Source organism: Rhopalosiphum maidis, chromosome 1, assembly GCF_003676215.2.
Source record: "Rhopalosiphum maidis isolate BTI-1 chromosome 1, ASM367621v3, whole genome shotgun sequence".
Taxonomy (NCBI): domain Eukaryota; kingdom Metazoa; phylum Arthropoda; class Insecta; order Hemiptera; family Aphididae; genus Rhopalosiphum; species Rhopalosiphum maidis.
In genome coordinates, this window is record NC_040877.1 from 51,423,874 (window position 1) to 51,447,289 (window position 23,416).

Below are 23,416 nucleotides of genomic sequence, written 5' to 3' on the forward strand. Positions count from 1 at the left end.
TAACGTTCGTAGAAAATAATATAAAAATAAAAATTATGATTTTATTTGTTTTGGAAAAAAAACCCTTAAGCACTGTATAATATAGTTCAAAACAGATTAAACGTTTAATACAATATATCATAATATTTTTGTTGAAAATTAGACATACATTTTTTTTTTTTAATATTCGTGTAATATTATGTCGTGAGAAAACAGACGAAAGAAATTGCGAAAGAAAAGGCTAGTAGAAACTTGACGTCAAACTCGTTTCGCGATATCATTCGACAAATTAAAACTCGTTACCTACTTATTATTTCGATTAATAATTGATGTGGAATTATGCATCGGGTACGTCATGGCCACCGTGCAGTCCCATGTACACTATGAAATAGCGCCCCATCATCATTCAATTTTATATTGACTTAAATGGCGCTAGATGATAGTCTTCCACAATACTATTAATATCCCTCTTCTCTCAACAATAATTCGTCAAATTTTGACGTCCCAAATCGTTAAATTTGTTTATAAAATGTAAGCTTTTTAATTTTGATTGGCTATTAATTAAGTCTCATGCAAAACAATTCTTTTCAATTGCGATTTATATATTTTTTTAGCTTACATATGAATCGCGGACATTGTGGCCCATGTTTTAGATTACATACTGAAAATTACAAATATTTAATATAGTACGGAGTTCAAAATTCATTCTAATTTTTACATAGACTGTTTGTAACTACAGGTAAATTTTTTGCGGTTTTAATTTAATTTTTGTTATATATGTAAACACTAGTATATTATATGAAAATATAAAATGGACCAATATTAAGATTGTCGATTGTCGTCAGGGGTGTTCCCATAGGGTATACTACATATACGCCATATACTCTCAAGTTTTTTTTTCAATATTATAGGTGTACTGCATATGCTCTCAATCTCAATTTTTTTCCATATTATTGACACACTCTTTACCGGCTTTACTCCTATAGATCATAAGAAAAATATTCTTATTGTATTAAATGTTTATATTTAATGATATTGTATACTCTCAAAAAAATCAATGGGAACACCACTGATCGTCGTTATTATTAAGCTGGCAACGATAATATTATTAGTACATGAATGCCAACATTTTACTTTTGACTAATTTTATATTTTATTTTCACGAATATTTTATTAATAAGTACATTCATAATTGTCAAATTATTTATGCAACGTACAGTAAAAATAACAATTAATCATTTGCACTTTGAACCTCGAGAACCGGTGTCTCTCCATGATGAGACTTATAATTTGGCGTCAAGGTAAATTGCCTCCCTAGACGGCTGAGCCCCGCTTCAACCCTAAACACACCACCACTACCAAGTGTTATGGTCAGCTTTCGCGGGCAGCCGGCACGGACGTCTCTCTCGACTTTTTGATCTGTTAATTATTGTATTACCTATTATACAATATAGATAAATGCTCAGATAACATGAACACGAATGCTGCAATATATTGTATTAGCCTTGACGTCCTGCACAAAACGTGTCGCCTCCTGCGTACGCACAAAGAACTGTACCGGTTTTCATACGGCATACATAATATTATGTGTCACAGTACACACTTGTATCAAGTTGACCTAGACCCGTTTGAACAAACGCCGAGCAGTAGAACCATTCCAGAATCCGTTGTCATAGAGTGCGATCATACTCTAGTGGTGCCTGTTCGCTTGTTCGCTCTAATATTACCGCCGACTCGTAGTCGTTCAGCAATCGGACCGCCGCCGAAACCACAGCACGCGTAAAGCACTCGGTAAGTCTTATCAATGTGTTTTAATCTTAAACTAATATATAATATAGGCAATCGCAATACTGCAAGTATCTCTTTAGAAGAATAATCCTACTTTTGCTATTATTTTATCAAAATGTGATATTTTTATACATAACATATGTTATTATAATTTTCATCTAATAAAATATTATAAATAGATATAACTATTACTTACCTATTTATAATTTATAAAGATTATTTAAACAATAATATTTCATATTTTTTCAATGCTTGCAATCACATTCATATTAAGTATATTTTGATCGAGTTCTAACATGATTTTATTAAATCATGTTCTTGTGGTGATAATATATTATTATACATCAAATGTATTAAATTGTTAGCATTAAAGTATAGGTTAAATAAAAAAAGCCTAATATCATTATTATCAGCTTAATATTATAAATTTATAAACATTTAAATTGAGCAAACGTTGTCTGCATATTAGATATAAAATAGATTCCAATATAATATTCCTTATGAGATATGATCGTTAGTAATATCATCCCATAATAATATTATATTATATATTACATAAAATATCTGATAAATAATTTATTGTAAATTTGTAAATCTTTAAATTTAAGCATGTTCAAGCTTTTAATTAAATGTGCACACTAAACAAAATAAAATAATTTTTGAAATGGTATCTATCTATCTTTTTTTTTACTGCCCATTACAATTTACACTGACGTTATGTAGGTAAAAACAGAGGATTAGCATTTTCTATTATTTTTTTTCACAACTCATAAGCTAAACAAGATGTAACCGTAATATGGTATTGCAGATTATAGAATAATTTCCATTTCTTAGAATAATGTGAAATTCCGTGGATTATTCCTATAAATCCATAAATAATTTTATAAGATATAATTTAACCATGTATATTGCTGAACTTTATAATAAACAGTAATACCTAATAAATATTTTAATTTTTTTTTTATTCTGTTTTTATATTGTTTTTATAACATCGGAATCAAGACTATTTGTTTATAGTTAACATTTTTGAGTATTCAGTGAAAGTTATATGCATACAAATACTATTTTGTTCATCCATATTATAGGATTGAAATGTGTGGGAGTGCATATTTTATAATTTATTTTTAAATATATGTTTGCAAATATTTATTGAAAATTTAGTAGCTTGTCTTAAAAATTAATGTGGTACTTTATTATTATGTAATATTATTGGCCAATACCAAAAATTTCACGAACTGCACCTACAATGCAATACGACGGAATTCACCATACATTTATTATATTTGTGTAAGGTCATTTATATGCAGTTATATGTGCGGTTTACGATTTGTCGACCATAAAAAAAAAATCAAGCTAAATTCAAATACATCCTATCTTCTGCTTTAGTTATAGCACCTATATTTAATTAGTACGAGTAGTGTTAAAATGTGTTTCTTATAGGTTGAAGAATTTATAACTATTATATAAAAAAATAATTTTTGTTTTGTGTTTAATATTGTTTATATATTTAATAATATGCATTATTTGTTCTTTACAGTTATATAATTTATTAAAAAAAAAAAAAAAAATTGAATTAAATTTATTAATAGCATTTAAAACACATTTTCCGTTTACTGATCTACATTTTAAGTGTCAGAAAAAATATGACATTTATTTAAAACCCCAGCCCTGCTAATTTATAATTAGATGAATTATTTTTTCAATAAATAATTCTTGTAAAATAATTAAATGTTAATTAAAATCATTACGACAAACGCTTGCAACACTAATAATAATATTGAATATAAATATTTTAAAATTTGTACGATATTGTATGTTGCTTGTTATACTAGGCTGTACAAAAATAGCAATCATGGTATGCGTTGACCACCAAAGTAACAAGCTTATAAATAGAAAAACTTAATTTTAAAATTTACATAAAATAATATTTATACCTTGGATCATAATATGTTATTTGACTTTAGATTTTACAAATAATGTTGTTATTGTAGTTTGTAGATAGGTTAGATAATACCTATATTGTTATAGGTTATTGTTATATTGTATATTGTATATTTATACGAGTAATCTTTAAATTGGCTCTTATAATTTTATTGCATTATATTATTAGTTGGGGTCGCAATGTTGTTGGTCATCTTTATTATATAAAACGACACGTGACCCACATTGCAAAATAAAAACAAGTTAGTAATCTCTAAAAAAAAAAAAAACATACCGATGTTGTACTTGTGTACACAATGTTATATAGAATACGTGCATGTATATTTTTGTTTAAACATAAATTATTGAATGAAAATTGTGAAATAATAACTTACACGATATTAAAAATTATATTTCAGACACATTTATCTTATTTACCTACATTTTACTGAAATATTTTTTCAAAATACTTGTTTCTTTTTTATACATTCCAGCTGTTTTGTACAACTAATTATAATTTTTTTTTTTTTGGAAATTTGATATAATATTTTAATTGTTTTTTTAGAAAATTGTAAAAAACAATCCATTAACAAAGTCCATAACATATAATTAGTTAGGTAAAATATTTCAAAAATTTTGCTAAAATTTTTTTTTTTAATTAATTAATATGAAAATATGTAGGTGTATGATAAAAGTTCAAAGTAATAAGTTATTGTAACGTAAATTTGTAATATCTATAACTTTTTCGTGATTTCATTAGATAGTACAACTTAAACATATATTTATACTTAATTACATTAAATTTTAATTTAAAAAAAATCATTTTATTAACATTAATTTTTCATTAGATTTGATTGAAAAATAAATATTTTAAAAATATTTTAAGTAAAAATACAATTTTTTGTTAAACAATAATTAAAAATTGTTTATCAATTTGTGATCAAAAGAAAATGAACAAAATAAAAGAAAAAATTGGGAATTATTTTGTTTGCGTTGTAGTTGATGAGATCACTAACGCAAGGGGTTTATACATAGCTTATTTACTTGTAGATATCTTATCTTTTGGCATCCAAAAAATTAAATAAATTGAATTAAAAAATTATTTGTCAATTTATAAATGATTCTATAAAATTATTATGTACCTACCGATTTAGGTATGGAAAGAGGCGTATTATTCTTGTTGGCAAACGCTGTTTCGTGCATAGTAAAATCAGGAAAATCATTGAAGTCGTTTTATTCCAAATGGTACACGTGACTTATAATTCCTATGCTTGTAATATTATTGCTGAAAAAGTTCAAGAATTCTTTCCAAAAACAAATATTTTAATCAAAAATGATAAAATTATTTTTAAAATCACCTATTAGAATTTTAATTTTCATTTACGAAATGGAAAATATATATTTACCTCCCGTTCCAGTAATAACAAGGTAGAAGACTTGAATAGTCGCTGCTTTATATTATGCGTAATATTTAATAAAATATCAAAAAGTAATTGAAAAGCTCGTGGATGACGATGCACGGACGTGTTAAAAAAGTACTTGATACTTTAGATCGACAGATAGCCTGTTAATGAATAAACATTTATATCAAATCAATTGTCATTTATGGTTGAAATAATTAAAAAACTAGAAACCCAAAGTATGCTTTTATCTGAAAGTTTTTCTTTACTAAATAAATTAAAAGAATTATTCTTGGACCTAAATGGGGCAATATTGAAAACAAAATTAAATTATATATTTTCTTAAAAACAAAGGCCTAAAAGTATTACGTAAAATTAATAAAGTATTATTAGGCAAAGAGGTTTAACTAAATGAAATCTATAAAGACCCAGTGATTTAAAGTTTTTTAAATATGCACCAATAAATTCAGTTGATGTTGATCGATAATTTTCAACAGGCATGCAAGCATTTATTAACAGATAGAAAACAACATTTCACCGAAGAAAAGTTTGAATATAATTTAAAATTAATTTTAACAATAAAGAATAAAAACACATTTTGAGTTGTATATTTTAATTTATTTTTAAACAGAAATTTTTATGTATTTTTTTATATATTTATATTTGTGTTATTGCATATTTTAATGATTTATACTACATAATATTACATGGCATATTTTGAAACTTTTTACTTTTTTAGTATATCAATTCGTGCTCTACTTAAAAGTTATAATTACGTTATAATATACATGATGAATACAGTTCAAAATATATAATATATTATTCTTATTTTGTTAGTTTGAAAAATATTATAGATAGATATAAATATAGAATTATTGCAAATCGTAGTTTTATTTTGTTAATTTCGTATAGTCTTTGTCAGTAGATGTTAACAAATTGTAACAATAGAGAACAGAGTTCTTCCTATAGACATAACTTTATGAAACATAATAATACGAGTTTCATAAAAACTCTTTAGTTTTTATCTTAACTGTAGGTTATATACATATAAGGAAAATAATCATTATGTGGTAGTGCTGTAATATAGGCATTTTTATTTCTAAACATTTTAAAGTAAAAATAAATCATTGTATTTGTACAATTATTATATTATAGTGAAGTTTAGTAGACAGGAAAATATTTTTGAATTTTTTTTTTTAGAACCCGTCGATTCAGCCAATTTAAAGTTGTAAATTTAGGTAACTTGAGATCGAGCTACTGTTTTACGTACCCTATTGGTAGACAATTAGATAGACTAAGCAAATATGGGGAAATATACACATTTCCTAAACAAAAATCGTTATTAATCATTTTTGATAGTACCTAATAAAAATATAGTGATAACTATGTGGATTAATTATATTTATATAGCTACAATATTTTTGAATAAACTAAAAATAAAATCGAGTAATTTAACAGAATGTTCTAAAAAAATATAAACCGTGGAATATTTACAATTTACATAATTAAAATAATACATTTTTGAATTAATTGTGTGGTATATATAAATAAATGTATAGTTGTATAGTCTTATCTCTTATATAATAATGTATATTTAGTGTAAATAACCAAGTCAAAAATAAATGTAATTTTTAATTAATTAATATAGGATAGCAATCAATAGATCTTTACATTAAACAGTTCTAAGATATTTAATAATTATTTATCAAGTTGCCAATGATTTATTTATGGCTTTAAAAAAAGATATAGGTAATAAGTACCTAATAACTAATAACTATTGAAATGATAAATGAATTACATGATTATAAATTTATAAATAATAATAAATTATTTTTAAATTCAAATTACAAAGAAAATATAAAATGCATTTATTCAAATTATCCTAAGTGTACACTAAAATAATTATTTTGTACTTATGTTTGTAAGTACAATTTGTATTTACAAATCGAGTTATTCATTTTTTGTTTTCTTTATTTTTATAAATTGTCACTATCTGGTGTATGATTGTTTTGTAGTATTAATTTATCTCAATTTTATTGTTTATATGATTTTAATCCTTTCTCTAGATGAAATATTATATAATTGTTTAATTCCCACCTTGTTAATCCAGTATACCTACTATAGTATTATGTCTTATATTTTACAAATCTTGGGCGTGTCGGTTTTGCCTTAGTACTACCAGAAATGTTCAAGATAAATTTCTTTATATTTAACTATTTTAATTTTTCAATAGTAAATAAAACATATATTTCTCTTATTTAATACTAGCTATATAAATACAATTGTTGCTCGAGTTAAGGAAATGAGAGGACATTATCTGCCATTATAGTGTAACAATTTTAGCCGTACCCGGAAATATTATTTACCTATGTCTACTATTATCTATACTGACCGTACCTAGTTAATAGTTATCTGTTCTGGAATTAAAACCACTGTTTATTGCTTAAATTTATCAACAATTGCAAAATAATATGATATATTTTTTAACTAGTCCGAATATATTTACGTCACAATTATTTAATTAAAATCTCAATAATAAGTTTTGAATATAAACGAAATATAAAAATGAGGTTATATCATGGTGTAAGCTAGTAAGTTGTTACTATACTGTCGATACCGGTACCTAATCTGGGCAACACGTCGGCCGGCCATTCATTATGCGATTATTGTGAGATCCACAGGAAATGCTGGAATTCTAGTATAATACTTTTCTTAAGAAGACCTGAAGACGCCACACCCACATGTGTTTTCTCCGTCTTTTAAACGTTTACGATAATCCATTTTATTCTATTATTATTAAAATAAAAGTTAACTGATCCATTATACAATTTAAAGGTAAGATTAATACCTAGAGCATCTCGGAGGGTTTTAATGATATTTTAATTACAAAGAAAGTCCTGATCGTTTTAAGATTTACAAAAAACTTAAATTTTTAAAATGATCATAACTGGCTTTGTAATAAATTAAAACATTTATAAAAGCTTAAGATGCCCTAAATTAAAAGTAAATTAATTCTAATTTTACAAATATAATAGAGTAAAATAAACTATTATGAACGTAAGATATTATATGCCTTGTTGTTCGTTTGTAAAAAGGAGACAAAAAATACGGACGTCCTCTAAGATTTTAGTATAAATAATACAAGTATTATAATACCTATTCTATATTTTTCGTTCATATTGAGATTAAAAATTGGTCCTTATTTTAAGTGCATCAAAATATATTTATACCTGCCCATTTAAATGATTATATAGTGCACAATTAAAATTTTAAAATATAATTTGATAATATCTTTTAAGAATATAAAGTTAAACTTTTTAAGATATTTAATACCACTTAATAACTGATGACATATTAAACATATTTTTACTTACACAGAGTGTATGACAATGATCAAACACATTCAAACGTAAATACGTAATTTTAATTCAAAATTATCGTATTTTTGTGATACACCGTGTAATGTATATGTATTAACTAATGGAGAGTCATAGTATTAAAATATTTATTATTTATCTTATTTCAAAAAACTTAAAAACCGTAAACTTACAGATTACACATTTCTTACCGCTAATAGATGATGAATGCAAAACCTACTTTTATTTAATTCATTCACTTTAATTAAAACTGGTATATATATTTACAACTTACAATAAACATCATGTAGAGATAGTGGTTTTGCTATACCAAATTAAATTGAATCATTATCAAATGAGAAATACCCAATGTAGTTATATTTAAATTACTATCTAGAATGAGATAACAATTTACATTACGCAATTTTATATTATAAGTAGTAATTATCCTTGCAATAATGTATCAGGGTTATTTTTTGTACTTTAATTCTATTATAGTAAGAGTCATAGAGTAAGGTGAACATTTATAATGAATTATAATTTTATCATTAAGATTAGGATTTTATAGAATGTTTCTTTTTTGAAAATTGAAAAAATAGGTATAGTTACTAAATGATATTGAAAATAAAAATTTGTTCCACATTTTGTAGATGAAAATGAAGTATAATTCTTATTATTAATATTAATATATTTTTTTAAGTATACATATTAAATGCATACTTATTCCAATGTTAATATATTAACTACATGTCTAGATAGTAGATCAATTTTTAATATAATATTTTTCAAATACTATTTTAACATTAGTATTTAATTTTAATTATTTTGAGTTATTGGCATTCAGTTCTAGATTAAATACCTTATAGAATAATGATCAGTAAACAATTATTTTAATGTATGGACATTTTTTTTAAGTTTTTTTAATCAATTTTTATTATTAATTTTACTACGCGAACATTCTATTAAAGTCTATACGGTTTTGTCGTCTCGACCTTTAGGAACTTTTTTTTGTGTATTTGATTAGTATAAAGAATATATTACAATAAATAGTTTTATAAACAACAGTATAGTTAAAACTGAAAAATGGATAAAACAATTATTTTGTCAACAATGGAGTATATTGTAGGTAATTTCAATTAATGGGTTTATAGACTTTAATTACTAGGTTATATATTAGTTATTATTTTGATACATTTAACGAATGTTTCATCCGGTTAATAATGAACAATATAATTACTAACTAGTATTTGGTATTCGTCTGCAGGCTAAGCTAAATAGATGTCAAAATAAATTATTCTTAATATTTTTTTTTGTAAGATGATCTGAAATTTATAAATTTAAAACTTACATACAAAAAACTACTATACACCACTATTTAACATTTTATAATATAAATTTGTTTCTTCATTACCTATACTATTGTCCTTTCACTTATTGATGTAGTCCAAATGGAAAGTATTTGCGTGCACTTATAAACTATAGGATCTTTAAATAGCTGTCAGTTCATAGTTATCTGTCAAAAAGTTACTCAATTTTTAAAATAAAAACAAGTTTTTAATTTATTACTCACGCAAAGCTTAAGAATATTAATTACTGTACACGATAGATTATACTAAACAAAAATTGAAAAATGTACAATGAAGTCGACATAGCTCGTAGGTGCTTATTTATTATTCATTCTTTTTTTTTTTTTACATTTTTTGTTCTGTATTAAATATAAGTATTATAGTAGGTCAGTATTTATCATGTCAGAATGGACCGCATAATAATGGTATATATAGGTATAATGTTTTTTTTATTTAGTAATTGAATACAATACATCCCCCTTCCCCAAAAAGTATTTTTAATTTTGGGAATAATTATTAATCAATTACTGTGGATTTCTGACTGAATTTTTGTAATTACTGCACTACCCCGTACCCGTTTGCCGGGAGAGTAAATTTACAGCATGTGAGACAGTTATAACGTTTACCTAAAACATTAAATATTCGTGCAAAAAAAAATTTAATGGTGGTGGAAGGGTAATGTCCGGTTATTGAATAGCTTTTAATAATTGATTTTTACTTAATTCATATAACCCTTTTAATCAAATGATAATGGCATTTTGTTATGGTAGATACCATATACAATAATATATAATAATATAGATAGATACGTAGGATTTGAATTTATTATACGTATTTTATAACTATTAAAAATATTACCACGAAATTACATTGTAATATTTCCATATACATAGACTGTATAAATATATTATTGTATTGGAGATTACCTTGGTGGCTATTTATACAAGAATAGATTGTGTATACGATTCTCTAAAATAAAAGTAAATAAATATATATTTGCAAGTATAAACATAGTATAAAAAAAAAAAATACAGACATCTACCAATATGAATCATGGGAGTGGGTAACGATGTGAACTCGTTTAAATTTGTTTACCTAAGAAAGTGTTTAGTATGGTATTAGACTAAAACTGAGAATGGTCGTATCAAAAATCGAATTAAAGAAAGTCTAAAAATTGATTATTTTGTACCATCAAGGTAGATTTTTAATCTATAGAAAATAGAAATATATGATACAAAATTGGAGTATTTTAATTTCCTGAATAAGTATTATTTAAAGAAAAAAGCGTAAAACACCATGATAAATAATTTCCATCGTGAATCTAAATATAATACTCGATTATTTAAAATAAAAAGGAAAACAATGATATTTTAATATTATACGTTATAATATATATAGACATATATTTTTTAGTGTATAAAAGGTACTCTATACAATTATAAAGTACATAAATATTTGAAATAAACATATTCAGTCATAAAATGTACATTTCCACCTTAATTAAGTGATGTCACTATATAATTTATCCTATCAAGTCAAATGTTCTCTTTTTCTTTATATTTAGTACTAGCCTACTATTCCTATTTAGTACTTCCTATACAAATAGAGTAGGTATATGATTAGTGTGTTTGTGCGTGTGTAAGTTAATATTTACTCTATCGTGTATATAATAACTATATTTAAGTATAAGAAATTAATTACTTATTCAAATTGAATAAATATAATTAACAATGATCTCTTAAAAAATTCAGCATAAATATATAGTATGATGTAATACTAACGACGAAATAAAATCTAGTAAAATTATGTACTTCAAAAAATCATATTTTAAATTTTGAACTGGATAAGGAAAGTATACTTGGATTATGTTTTAATTTTATACAGACAATTGTTTTACTGTTGCATAAAAATTTTGAAACTTGTATTTTTTTTTTTTTTTATTTACTTGAGATAATCATCTAAAAAAAGTGTGGGAAAAACATGAACCTGCAAAAGTTATAGTGTTTTTTTATAGTCATTAATTTTATTTTAGTTTTTATTATGGGTAAACCGAAAACTTAGTTATATTTTATATATAAAACTATTGAGAAATAGAATCAATTTTTATAAATTTTTAATTAATTCAAGAATAAAGAAATATACATTACGTCATCGTTTTTGCCATTTACGAATTACCAAATCATATCGCTTTACGGAATAAATGGCATCAATTTTTTTTTATCGAATTAATTGACATTATAATATTTGTATTATAAAATGTTAGACAAGTTTTAAGACAAATTTTACTTTGAAATAATAGAATAAGAAAGTTATTGAATTTAATATACTAAAATGCTTCTTCATTACCTAGTACTTATTAATACTTACGTAACTTAAGTAATAATGCAGTTATACCTACTATGACTTAATGTTATTATTTATTTAACAATTACTTTATAGTTATTTGATAATTACTGCAGTAACAGTGCAATTAATTTAAAAAAAAGATATTAGAAAAAAATTATGTAAGTTAATTTTAATTTCTAAGTTATTATTTCTTTGATTATATATTGATAAAGAAATACATGACCGCTACATGACTACCAATATAAACAAAACAAAAAACATTATCCATTGTCTAGCCTTCAGCATATCATAGGCATATTGTAAAAAACACAAAGCATACATTACATTTTGATTTTGTATTCGTGTATTAAACTTTGACTTGATTAACTTTATACTGTAACTTTGAACAGGACTATAAAATAAAATAATTATACAGTTTTTATATTGTTACATTAATTGCACATTTGAGGATATCGCTTCTAAGAAAAATATATTTATCTATAATTTACGTACACAAACATATTTAATACACTTCGTAGAGTAATAAATGACAATCAATTTGTTAATCTTTGAAAAAATGTCTTAAGTAAATAAATATGTTTAAAGCCTGTATTATAATAATATAAAAAATATATTTTAAGAAAAATTTACTAAAAATATTTACTAATAAAATTAAAACAAAAAAAGAGCCATGTAGTTGGTAATATGTCATCGAAATATATTACTGTTTAATTAAACAGGGTGATTTTTTTAACATAAATCAAACATTTCACGTTAATGCTTTTTGACATAATGAGCGTTCGGCCGGAAAAATAGAATATATCATTTTTTTCGATTATTAAAAAATTTGCATAACTTTTAAACGAGTAAAAGCCAATATAAACTATAAACTATGTAGCCAATATAACTATGAAACATATTTATATATTTTTTGATGTACAAAACAATTATTCAAACACATCATTGTCAGTCAAATTACATTCGTCGAATAGGTAGGGGAAATTATATTATAATAAACTTAGTAGGGATAATATGATATATTCTAAGCATGCAAAAACATCTTAAGAATACATTCTGTTGAACAATGTAAGGAATAGCTATATTCACTACCGGGACATCGCAAGAGAAAGTATTTTTAATACTGAACAGTATAAAGTGACCGATTGGTATTTTCATATTTTTTTAAATCATTTGGTTTTAGTAAACCGTTTGACAACTACAGGTGCGTAATATTACTATTTATTACTTACACAATACACAATTATTTTAAAAATTTGCTTTGGTCTTTTACCAACTATAAAAAAATATTTTTTATAAAACTATACAATAATATCATTGATCAATAATGATTTTTCTTACAAAATTGTTTTGTTTCAGTATGAATAAATAAAATTAAATGTGCTTGCGTTTCATATTTATGTTTTTAATTATTTTATTTTTCAACGCAATTTGGTATTTGGAATTTTAAAATTCGATCGTAAATAAAAAAAAATATATTTTCAAATTCTTTGAATGTAAAAACGAAAAACTAAATACAATGAATAGCATGATTAAAAAAAAAGGTAGAATTATTCTTCTAGTACAGCGGTTCTTAACCTGTGGTCCGCGGCCCCCTGGGAATCCGCGATACTCATGTACCCCTAGTTCACGGCAGCTGTAAGAATATTAAAAATAAAATAATTTGTATTACAGTTTTATGAAAAATTAAGTTTAATAAAAATAATTATAAATGTGTATGTTTTGTTATGTCTACTTTATAAAATTTGTAATATAAAATAATTATTATAATTTTAGTTATGTTTGTTATGCATTCGATGTTTTGTAAAAAAAAAAGGTATTCGACAAAAAATTAGTAGGGGTCCGCGATTTCTAAAAATCTTTCATCTGGGGTCAGTGTTCTACAAAATGTTAAGAGCCGCTGTTCTAGTACGTAGGAAATGTTCAAAATATATAGAAATATCAAATCCAATACAATTATACTGACATTATTTATTTTACTTATTATAAGTATTCATATATTTGTATAATATATTTTGTATTTTTAATATTTATAGATAAATATCTATCAGCAAATATCATGGTATAAATTTAGTAACTTGTACTAATTATATTATGTTAAACCTTAAAAATCAAAAATGATTAATATATTATTGTATCTTGTATTCTTATATTTATATTTATTATTTTATCTTTTTACATTTTTATTGAGTGTACACTATACAGTATACTGTAGTACAAATGCATTTTATATTATAAAGAGAGTTATGACTAAATATGTATTAATGTGTAATAGTTACTTAAATATTTTTTCAGTGATGTCACCTACAAAAGCTTCTGACATTGCTGTGGGTAACGATTGTCAGAAAAATCATATGGCCAATGATGACTGGTGTACATGCTTTGAAACTTGTACATTACCAAAACATATTCAAGAAGTGGCTTTGATTGAGTTACGGGAAAATGAAAGTGCTCGTAAGCAAGCTATTTCAGCGTTCCGGCAATGGATATCGAAAAATGCAGATATTCAAAACGTAATTACTGGTATGGTCAATAATTATATTTTAAAATATCACAATATTCGATTAAAAGCTTTAAATAACTAAGTTATTGAAATAGAATGGTTTATGATTGAATAAGTTAGGTACTCGTAAAACTGACAATTGTTAAGTGTAGACTTCTGAGTATTGCTAGAGTTACCCATATAAGTAAATATAATAATATTAGTGCCGAGGACTTCTAGTACCTAATTAAAAACCATATAATCAGTACATATATTCAATTAAAAAACAAGAAATAAACATTTAAAATATCTATGATCAAAAAAAAAGTTGTTTGGTGTTCATTATTTGAAATAAAAAGATAATAAATGTTAATATTTGTATAAAAAATGAAAAAGATAGTTAAATGAACGCTTGAAACATTAATTTCTTTACGATGATCTCTTGACAAATTATGACGGACAACTTCTTTAGTACGGTTCAGTTATTGCTTACCACGTGCATTGCGGTGTGTAGATGTGTAATATAATATCGCGTCACAGTGTTATCGGTGGTTTTGTCATATCATCTTATCGGCCAGGATTTTCGTAATAGTGAAATTATTAATTTAATACCGATAATTTTACAAACTTGTTTTTATTTAACGAGACTCATTTGACGATAACATAGTAACATCGAAAAATTGCAAAATAAATTCTTCATTTTTCTAATATATTCAAATATTATGCAGTGAAATGACAAAATACGCAAAATTAAATTGTGAACATAGCTTCTTAGTGTTACACTCTTATAGAATAAATTTAAAAATCCCTCTTATTGTTATACAATCTTTCTAAAAAAAATTTTTATAAAACTATAGAAGTCCTCAGACTCAACAATAATAATTATAATAATATAGTAATTTTTAATTCGTATCATACGATCATACGAATAGTATAACTTATATTTAGTATTACATTTTTGTGTAATATGTACGTTATTACCATTATATTTTAAAGCAAAATAGTGTATTATACATTTCTAATGTAATACATTAATGGGTATTTTTATTTACTAACGAGATATATAACCTAATTATATAGAATACTAAAATATTTATTTTTTTAATATTCTTGATTATTAATTTAAAATAATAATATTAATATTTCAGATGAAAAGTTTTTGTTACGATTCTTGCGTGCTAAAAAATTTAGTTTACCAATGGCTCAACAAATGTTGCTTAAATATTTAAATCTTCGACAAAGATTCCCAATGTACTTCATGGGTCTAGACTGTATGATTCCATCAATTAGCGAACTTATTGACTCCGGATACATGTTTGTATCGCCTTTTAGGGATAACGAAGGTCGGCGAGTTATTATTGGTACTGCGAGTAAGTAAAATATGAACAATTATTAATTATTATACACACTGTACATAATTATATAAAATTAAACTAATATATTTCGTGTATATATGTAAATATTTACTAGCTATTAGAAGGTACTTCGAATTAAATAACTTATTTAACACACATTATGTATTCGCTGCAGGAATTTAAACTGTTATGTATTTTGTACAATTATGAATTATACTATATTCAATAACATTTTATCGATACTTTGAGTCTATATTTTAATATGGTATAAATATATATATAATATTTTAATAATTAAATTAATTATAATAAATGTAAAATTTTTTGCAAAAATTACTATATTCAATCTACTATTATACTAAAAGTAAAAGACTTTAATAGCTATATTAAAAAAACCTTTCAATTGATGATGTAGACTGATAGACCACTATTCCATTCAGAAGTATACAATATAATATGTTATTGAATTCAAATTTAACACACCTATAATAGTAACCTACTCGACACTTAATGAATAGCAGAGCGATACTCACTTACCTACCTTTTTTTATTTATTTGTATTTGATTATGATCTGCTAGCTCTGATCGAAAAACTCGAGGACCTCGGATCGTAACATTTCCAGTTAAAGTAGCACAAGTAGTAAGTAGTCGCTCCTTATAAGCCTACTGGCCCTGGTATTGGTTATATTGGCATTTTATTGGTTTTTGTGTAATTCATTTTTAAAGTGAAAATGATTTTGTACGACTTTCTGAGTTATCATTATACTTCTACATAGTCTACATTAATCTATTTACAATCAATCAACTATTTATATTTTTTTTATAAATAAAAAATAACCTTATCTGTAATATTGTATTTTTATATTTTTTACAATTTAGCGAAAAACTTATCAAATGTTGACATTTATGTAAAATATGTGGTTATGATAATACAAATTAGAAGAATGAATCGAATGTGGATATATATTATTATTCATAATTCACACACACACAGAGTTTTTAAATTCAAATTATAAGCACTCGTCATTTTTTAAATGAACAATTAATAAAAATTTTAATATACTTAAATTGTATTTAATTTTATTTACAGAAGGCTTCGATCTTCGAAAATATAGCAATAGAGACTTGGGAATTGTACACATAATTACCTATGAGACATTACTAAACGATGAAATCAATCAGGTTGTGGGATTCACTCACTTCGGTGATTTTGACTCCATAACTCCAGCATATATAACTCTGTTCGCCCCAAATGAATTTGCCACTCTTATCAAGTGGGGAGAGGTAAGCATTGCGAAAATACTTTTTTGTATATTTTGCATAAAGTCACCGTCTTACTGGTGTACAAATATACTCATCATCTATATTTTTTAAATTGTTTATTTTTACTTTTACATTTTTTTTATATATAAATACTTCTTTTTAAATTTTCACAGAGCAAATGTTATAGCTCCACAATTAAAGTTCTAAAATCATTTAATTTTGAATATCTGTATTCAATATTATTTTTGTGAATTTATGTCCAATATTTACTGAGCTGATCTGCTCTGAGTTATTTTCAAACTTGAAATAATAATACAACACCAATACATCGTCAGGTGATTTAGTCCGTGTTTGTCTTTATAATTGTTTTCTTCTGTTTGATCAGCTTAAATTAAAACTATAATGTAACATATAATTATTAACATACATATACATTTACATTTATTTATATTACTTATTTATTCATGTTGATACCTAAAATACAAAAAAAAACATTGACGTATTTCTTTATAGTCTATGTTAAATGTTAATTAATCGCCAGTTTACCATTCATTAACGATTAACAGTTTTATTGGATAGTATTAATAGCACATCTATGATATATTTATTGTTTTTATTTAACTTTCTACATCAATACAATTAATTGACCTTATTTTGTGTATAGCAATCAATTCCTATGAGACATAAAGCAATACACTTGTTGAATGTACCAGCACCGATCAAGTTTGCTTATGATTATTTCCAAACAAGAATAAGCCCAAAACTCAACTCACGAATGAAGGTATGAAACTAATAAAAATTAGTATCTTGTATTTGATCTTGCTAAAAAGAACATAGACATTTATAATGTGGTTTTTATATAATTGGATAGATTAAAACACTTTTTTATCTTAAATCGCGATCATAATTACATACTATTGTATACAATAAAAATTATAATTTTGGCAAAAACAAAATTTAAATAAATTACTTAAAAACATGGTTTTAGTTGGCATAAATAGGCCAAAATTGTTGTGGGCACTCTAGTATCCACGGTATTGATTAACAAAATGTGGGTCGTAGATTATATAAATATAAATTATATATCGCTTACATTTAATTATTACTAAAATTATAACTACACAGTGTAGACTGTATATCACGCATTCAATATATTCTATTGACTATTATATATATATATATATATATATATATTTATTTACTCGTATATAAATAAGCAAATGAAAAAAAATTCTCAACTGATAAACATTTATATACATGTATTTGTAGTAAACTATTACACTGATTATAGGTCACATTACTCTTTTACCATATTTTCTAAGAAAAACATAACAATAACTCTTATTGACGGCGTATATTGATATACTTTATGGGCTATGAGAATATTTAAAAATTATTGAAAAAAAAAGTTTTTCTTAATACTTACAATTTAATTAATAAATACTTGGTTTTAGGATTCAGCCGAGTTTGAAGTGGATATAATTTGAGAGGACTCTCAAACCCCTATACCCTATTCGCACCAATAGTGTTATTTTATTTTTCCTTGTCTGATTAAATAATAAATACTGCCTTTTAAAAAATATCTAATTATTATTATTATTTTAGATGTACAATTCACTATCTGAGTTACACGAGAGACTTGATAAAAAAGTCTTGCCTAAAGAGTATGGTGGTGAAATGCCAATGGCCGAAATGATCAGTAATTATCTGTTAAACTATATTATTATATTGCTATAGCATATATGCACATAAAAATATTATTTATACACTTTTAATTTATTTTTTTTAGGGTTATGGAAAAAAGAATTGATGGAAAATAGAGAAAAATTAATAGCGTTAGACAATATGCGGTTATTATCTGATAGAAACATTATAACAAGAAAAACGAAAGCTGAAATTAATCATCATAGTTTGATTTCTGGATTCGATCAGATAAATGGCAGTTTTCGAAAACTTGAAGTAGACTAACTATAAACAGTAATAAGTAATTAAATAGAATGTAAATAAATAATACATTTTTATCTTGTAAAAATTTCAAAGTCTTATTTTTTTTATTCATATTTTCATTTTGTAAATTCTTCACCATTACTATATAAGTTATCATGTTTAATACCCTCATACCCTCATTATATATTCATTTATAATAATTATAGTTATCTATTTTATTTGTATTTACAAAACTTTGCAATATATTAAATTAATTTACAAAATATTTTAATAATGTACGTTTAAGTTATTATTAGTTTAAATGAGTAGGTATGATGCATACATTAGTTATTAAAACTGAAATATCTGATTAAATATTTATTACCATAAACATATTACAGTACCTACAACTTTTGTAAAAATATTATATTTATTTTTGTTACCCACGTTTACTTAAGTATTTTTTTTTTTAATTTATCATAATAATATTATATCAGAATAATAATTAATCTGTATTATATATTTCTTATAATATGTATTCATATAGTATTTTCAATATAGAAACTTGCTTTTTTGATGTTTGCACAATAATTCTATTTACTTTATATGAACCTAATACTTATGTATTTTATTTTGTAGGCATTTAAGCCAAATGGTAATTATTGTGTTTCATTAAATCATAGGTTTGAGGTCCCGAACCTTTTTTACTCCAGATTCAGTTTATAAAAAAAACACGTAGGTAATTATTATTTTTTTTTTTTTTTTTGTGATGATATAGGTATTATATAATATATAATATATACGATAACTCGAACAAACTATAATTTATATATCTTTTAACAAAAATAAATAGAAAATAACTCTTTTACTTTTATTTTTTTTTATCGATATTGTATTAGCACATGAATAAATAACATAAATAATAAAATATTCAATTGAGTTATCTAATATTTTATTTAGACTCAAATAAATCAACCTTTGTTTATGAGGATATTTAACAATTAATTTATATATTATTATAAAATCAAGAGTTTGAGTTATTTATTCTTATAAATGTAATACATATAGCAATAATTGTTGTCGACAACATTGCAAATATCATATCATAAATAAATAATTATTAGTATACTATAGCATCACATATATATGTATAAACGATGATTTGAACACTCATTCATCAACACCTAGACCAAATTATGGAATTAGATATTCGCCATTTTTGTTACATAACATGGGGTAGGGGTGAGATAAGAAAAAAATGTAAAGATAGACTTACATAAAATTTTTAGTTTTGATTGATAGAAATCAAAATTTTTTTGGTTAAATATAGTTCAAATTGATCACAAGAAATAAAATATATATTATAATAGGATAATTTTTTTTTTAAAAACACAAAGTAAATTTACTGGAATAATTTAATATTTCACAATCAAGGACCGCACAGGATTAGTTTTAATTTATAAATATGTCTATATACAAAATTAAGAACTTAATGAGATGGCCCTTTTACATATCAGCAGATTTTGACCGATTTTTATATAATCATTAATCAAGCTACTATTTATATCATAACTTTTACTCTTTAACCCAAAACTGTGAATACATCTAATTTAAAAAAACTATAATTTTTTTACTTTTATATTGTTGCCATATATGGCAGATAATAAAATAATTAATATAATTGGATATAATTGTAGTCCTCAATTTTATATTTGGCAAAAATAATTATGGAGGAATCAGTTATAATATAATAGTAGGTATATTAAATTTTAATAAGAACAGATTTTTTTGTACTTATTAAAGAGTATTCTGCTATCTGCGATGACACAAACTTCTGTTTTTCATAGAACCTTTTTTTACTGTAAAGTATTTAGTGAATAATTTTTTTGGAAAATTTTAATGACCTATATCTAATTTAAAATTCGAATGAGGAGTTTTTCAGTTATCAAATAGATTATGCTAAGGATAAGAGTCTTTAAAAATGGTTTTATAAAAATATATATAGACATAATATTGGATATTATATTTTTTATAGTTGGACTATGTTTACAAACTATAAAGTTAATATATTAACATTGATTACTAAAGTCAACAATGAAAATGCTTTGATTTTCAACTTTAGATGGTAGTGTCTGGTAAGAAATTGAATCAAAATTGGTATACATTCCCAGTATTTTTTTAAATAATTGAAACGAAAAAAAATGGAAATTTGTACGACCAAATAAGTAACTATAGTTTTAAATTTTTCACCAAATATTTATATTTTAATAACTGTTTCAATTTCCTGTTATACTTGAGTGACAATACATAATGTACAATCTCATATTATGTTATTATCATATCATAATATCATAATATCATATATATATTTATTACGTACAATTATTTGATAAAAATTGTTTAAAAATGATGTGATAATATTTATAATATAGAACAATTTTTTATCATGAACCGTTGAATATTTAAAAAACTATTAACGTTTTTAAAAAAATGTTTACATAGCCGTAAATAATAAACAAAAATGTTATAAAAAAAATATTTATATTTATCACTAGTTTTTAAGTTTTTGTGCGATAACATACTTTTTAAATAAATATTCCTATGGTGAATATTATTTAGCATTTAATCAACACAAAGTGTTTCTTATTTAAATTCCAGAACTGATCGCATAAAAATGCAAGATGTTACTTCTCACATTTTACAATGTATGCTATCTAAATTAACAAAATCGCCGTACTTACCACCATTCGTTGAGACAATTTTATTGAAACTCAAGTAAATTAGATTCATCAGTAATAATTGTCTTTTTGATTTCTTAATAATAAATCTGATGGAGTAGAGGACTTAGAGAGAGCTAAAAAAAAAATTGCAAAGAAGTATATTATTTTTTGAAAATAGCTAACATTAAGTATGGAGCATATTTTTAGCAGGCTAGTTCAAGATTATGTATAATATTGATACCAAATTACATGATAAATCATTATTATATATAATGAATAAATAATTTTTTAATTCTATAAGCCCCAGACCTATACTCTACCTTTTATACACAGGTAATAGCTGTATATGGCTTCTATTCTATATAATACTCTTTCAACTCGACTGGAATTTCAAATAAATAATAATATGCAATTGATCAAAAAATGCAGATTTGCATATGTATCACTTAAATTATCTTTCTATTTTGCTTCATTTGAAATATTCTTTAGTGTTTTTTTTTTATCAAAATCGGTCGAATTTTTTTTAATTTAAACCTCGACCATACAATTTGAATTTTACATGTAATTGCTATTACTCAATCTTACATTTATATAGCTTAGCTATTACTTATTAGCCTAAATGGCGAAATGAAAAAAATATAATACAATATAGAAATTATTATATTCAATTATATAATATCTTTACCTATTTTAATATCTGTACCAACCGGTAGCGACAGTAATAATCATTTAAATCATAGGTTTTTAACCGAAGGTCCGTAGATGGTTACTTGGGGGGGAGGGGAGGGGTCCACGACGTGGTTCTAAGTTTTTTTTATAAATTATATTAATAAAATGTTTTTAAATCATATTTATTTATTTAATAAATATAAAAGAGATGGGACCTTTATACTTCAAAGGGGCCCATGGCCCAGAAAAGGTCAAGAATCTACGATTTAAATCAACAAAACAATGTATGTACGATTTTTGTGAGCAAAATTTGAATTCACATGTGCGTATTATCTTGTAGAGCATGGGTCACCAAATGGCGGCCCGCGGACAAATAATAAATAACACATTTTAACAACATTATATGTGTTATTATAGTAAATTATTATTTTTGTTAAATATTATTGGTTTTTAAATAATGTAAATATGTACTTAGAATTTTGATGGCCCGTGAAAAATTTTCAGATCCCTAATATGGTTCTTCAAAAATATTAATTGGGGACCCCTGTTGTAGAGTAACCTGTAGGGGTTAAAAAAAATCCATGAATATTAAATTAACTATTAAACACTCTGATTCTCAAGAAATCTATTAATATAACTTTTATTGAAAACAGTCAAGTCGTTCAGAGGTTACACGATCACAACAGACGGACAGGGGAATTCTATTATATTATAAAGTTCATATAATAATATTGCAGTGATTTTCAAACGACCGCCATCGCGTATAGCGACATCATTTATAACCACGTGCGCCGTGCAATATGTACGATTGTGCGGGCCCGTAAGGTCATGCTCGCGCGTATATTATATATTATTCCACCACGGCGGCA

The 23,416-nt window shown here is 24.3% G+C and overlaps 1 protein-coding gene across 2 annotated transcripts; it reads left to right on the plus strand.

Moving 5' to 3' along the window:
• The first annotated feature begins 1,630 nt into the window (after positions 1-1,630).
• LOC113547962 (clavesin-2) lies at positions 1,631-19,391 on the plus strand. Of its 2 annotated transcripts, none has more exons than XM_026948559.2 (7): positions 1,631-1,770; positions 14,428-14,655; positions 15,763-15,984; positions 17,060-17,253; positions 17,897-18,013; positions 18,838-18,931; positions 19,022-19,382. In XM_026948559.2, exons 2-7 carry the CDS (start codon positions 14,430-14,432, stop codon positions 19,198-19,200), a joined length of 1,032 nt encoding a protein of 343 aa, XP_026804360.1. In that variant the 5' UTR covers positions 1,631-1,770; positions 14,428-14,429; the 3' UTR covers positions 19,201-19,382. The 2 variants fall into 2 exon arrangements, with proteins under 2 accessions (XP_026804360.1, XP_026804361.1); XM_026948560.2 differs by lacking the exon at positions 1,631-1,770 and adding an exon at positions 13,207-13,336 and having other exon boundaries at positions 19,022-19,391.
• Positions 19,392-23,416: the final 4,025 nt, after the last annotated feature.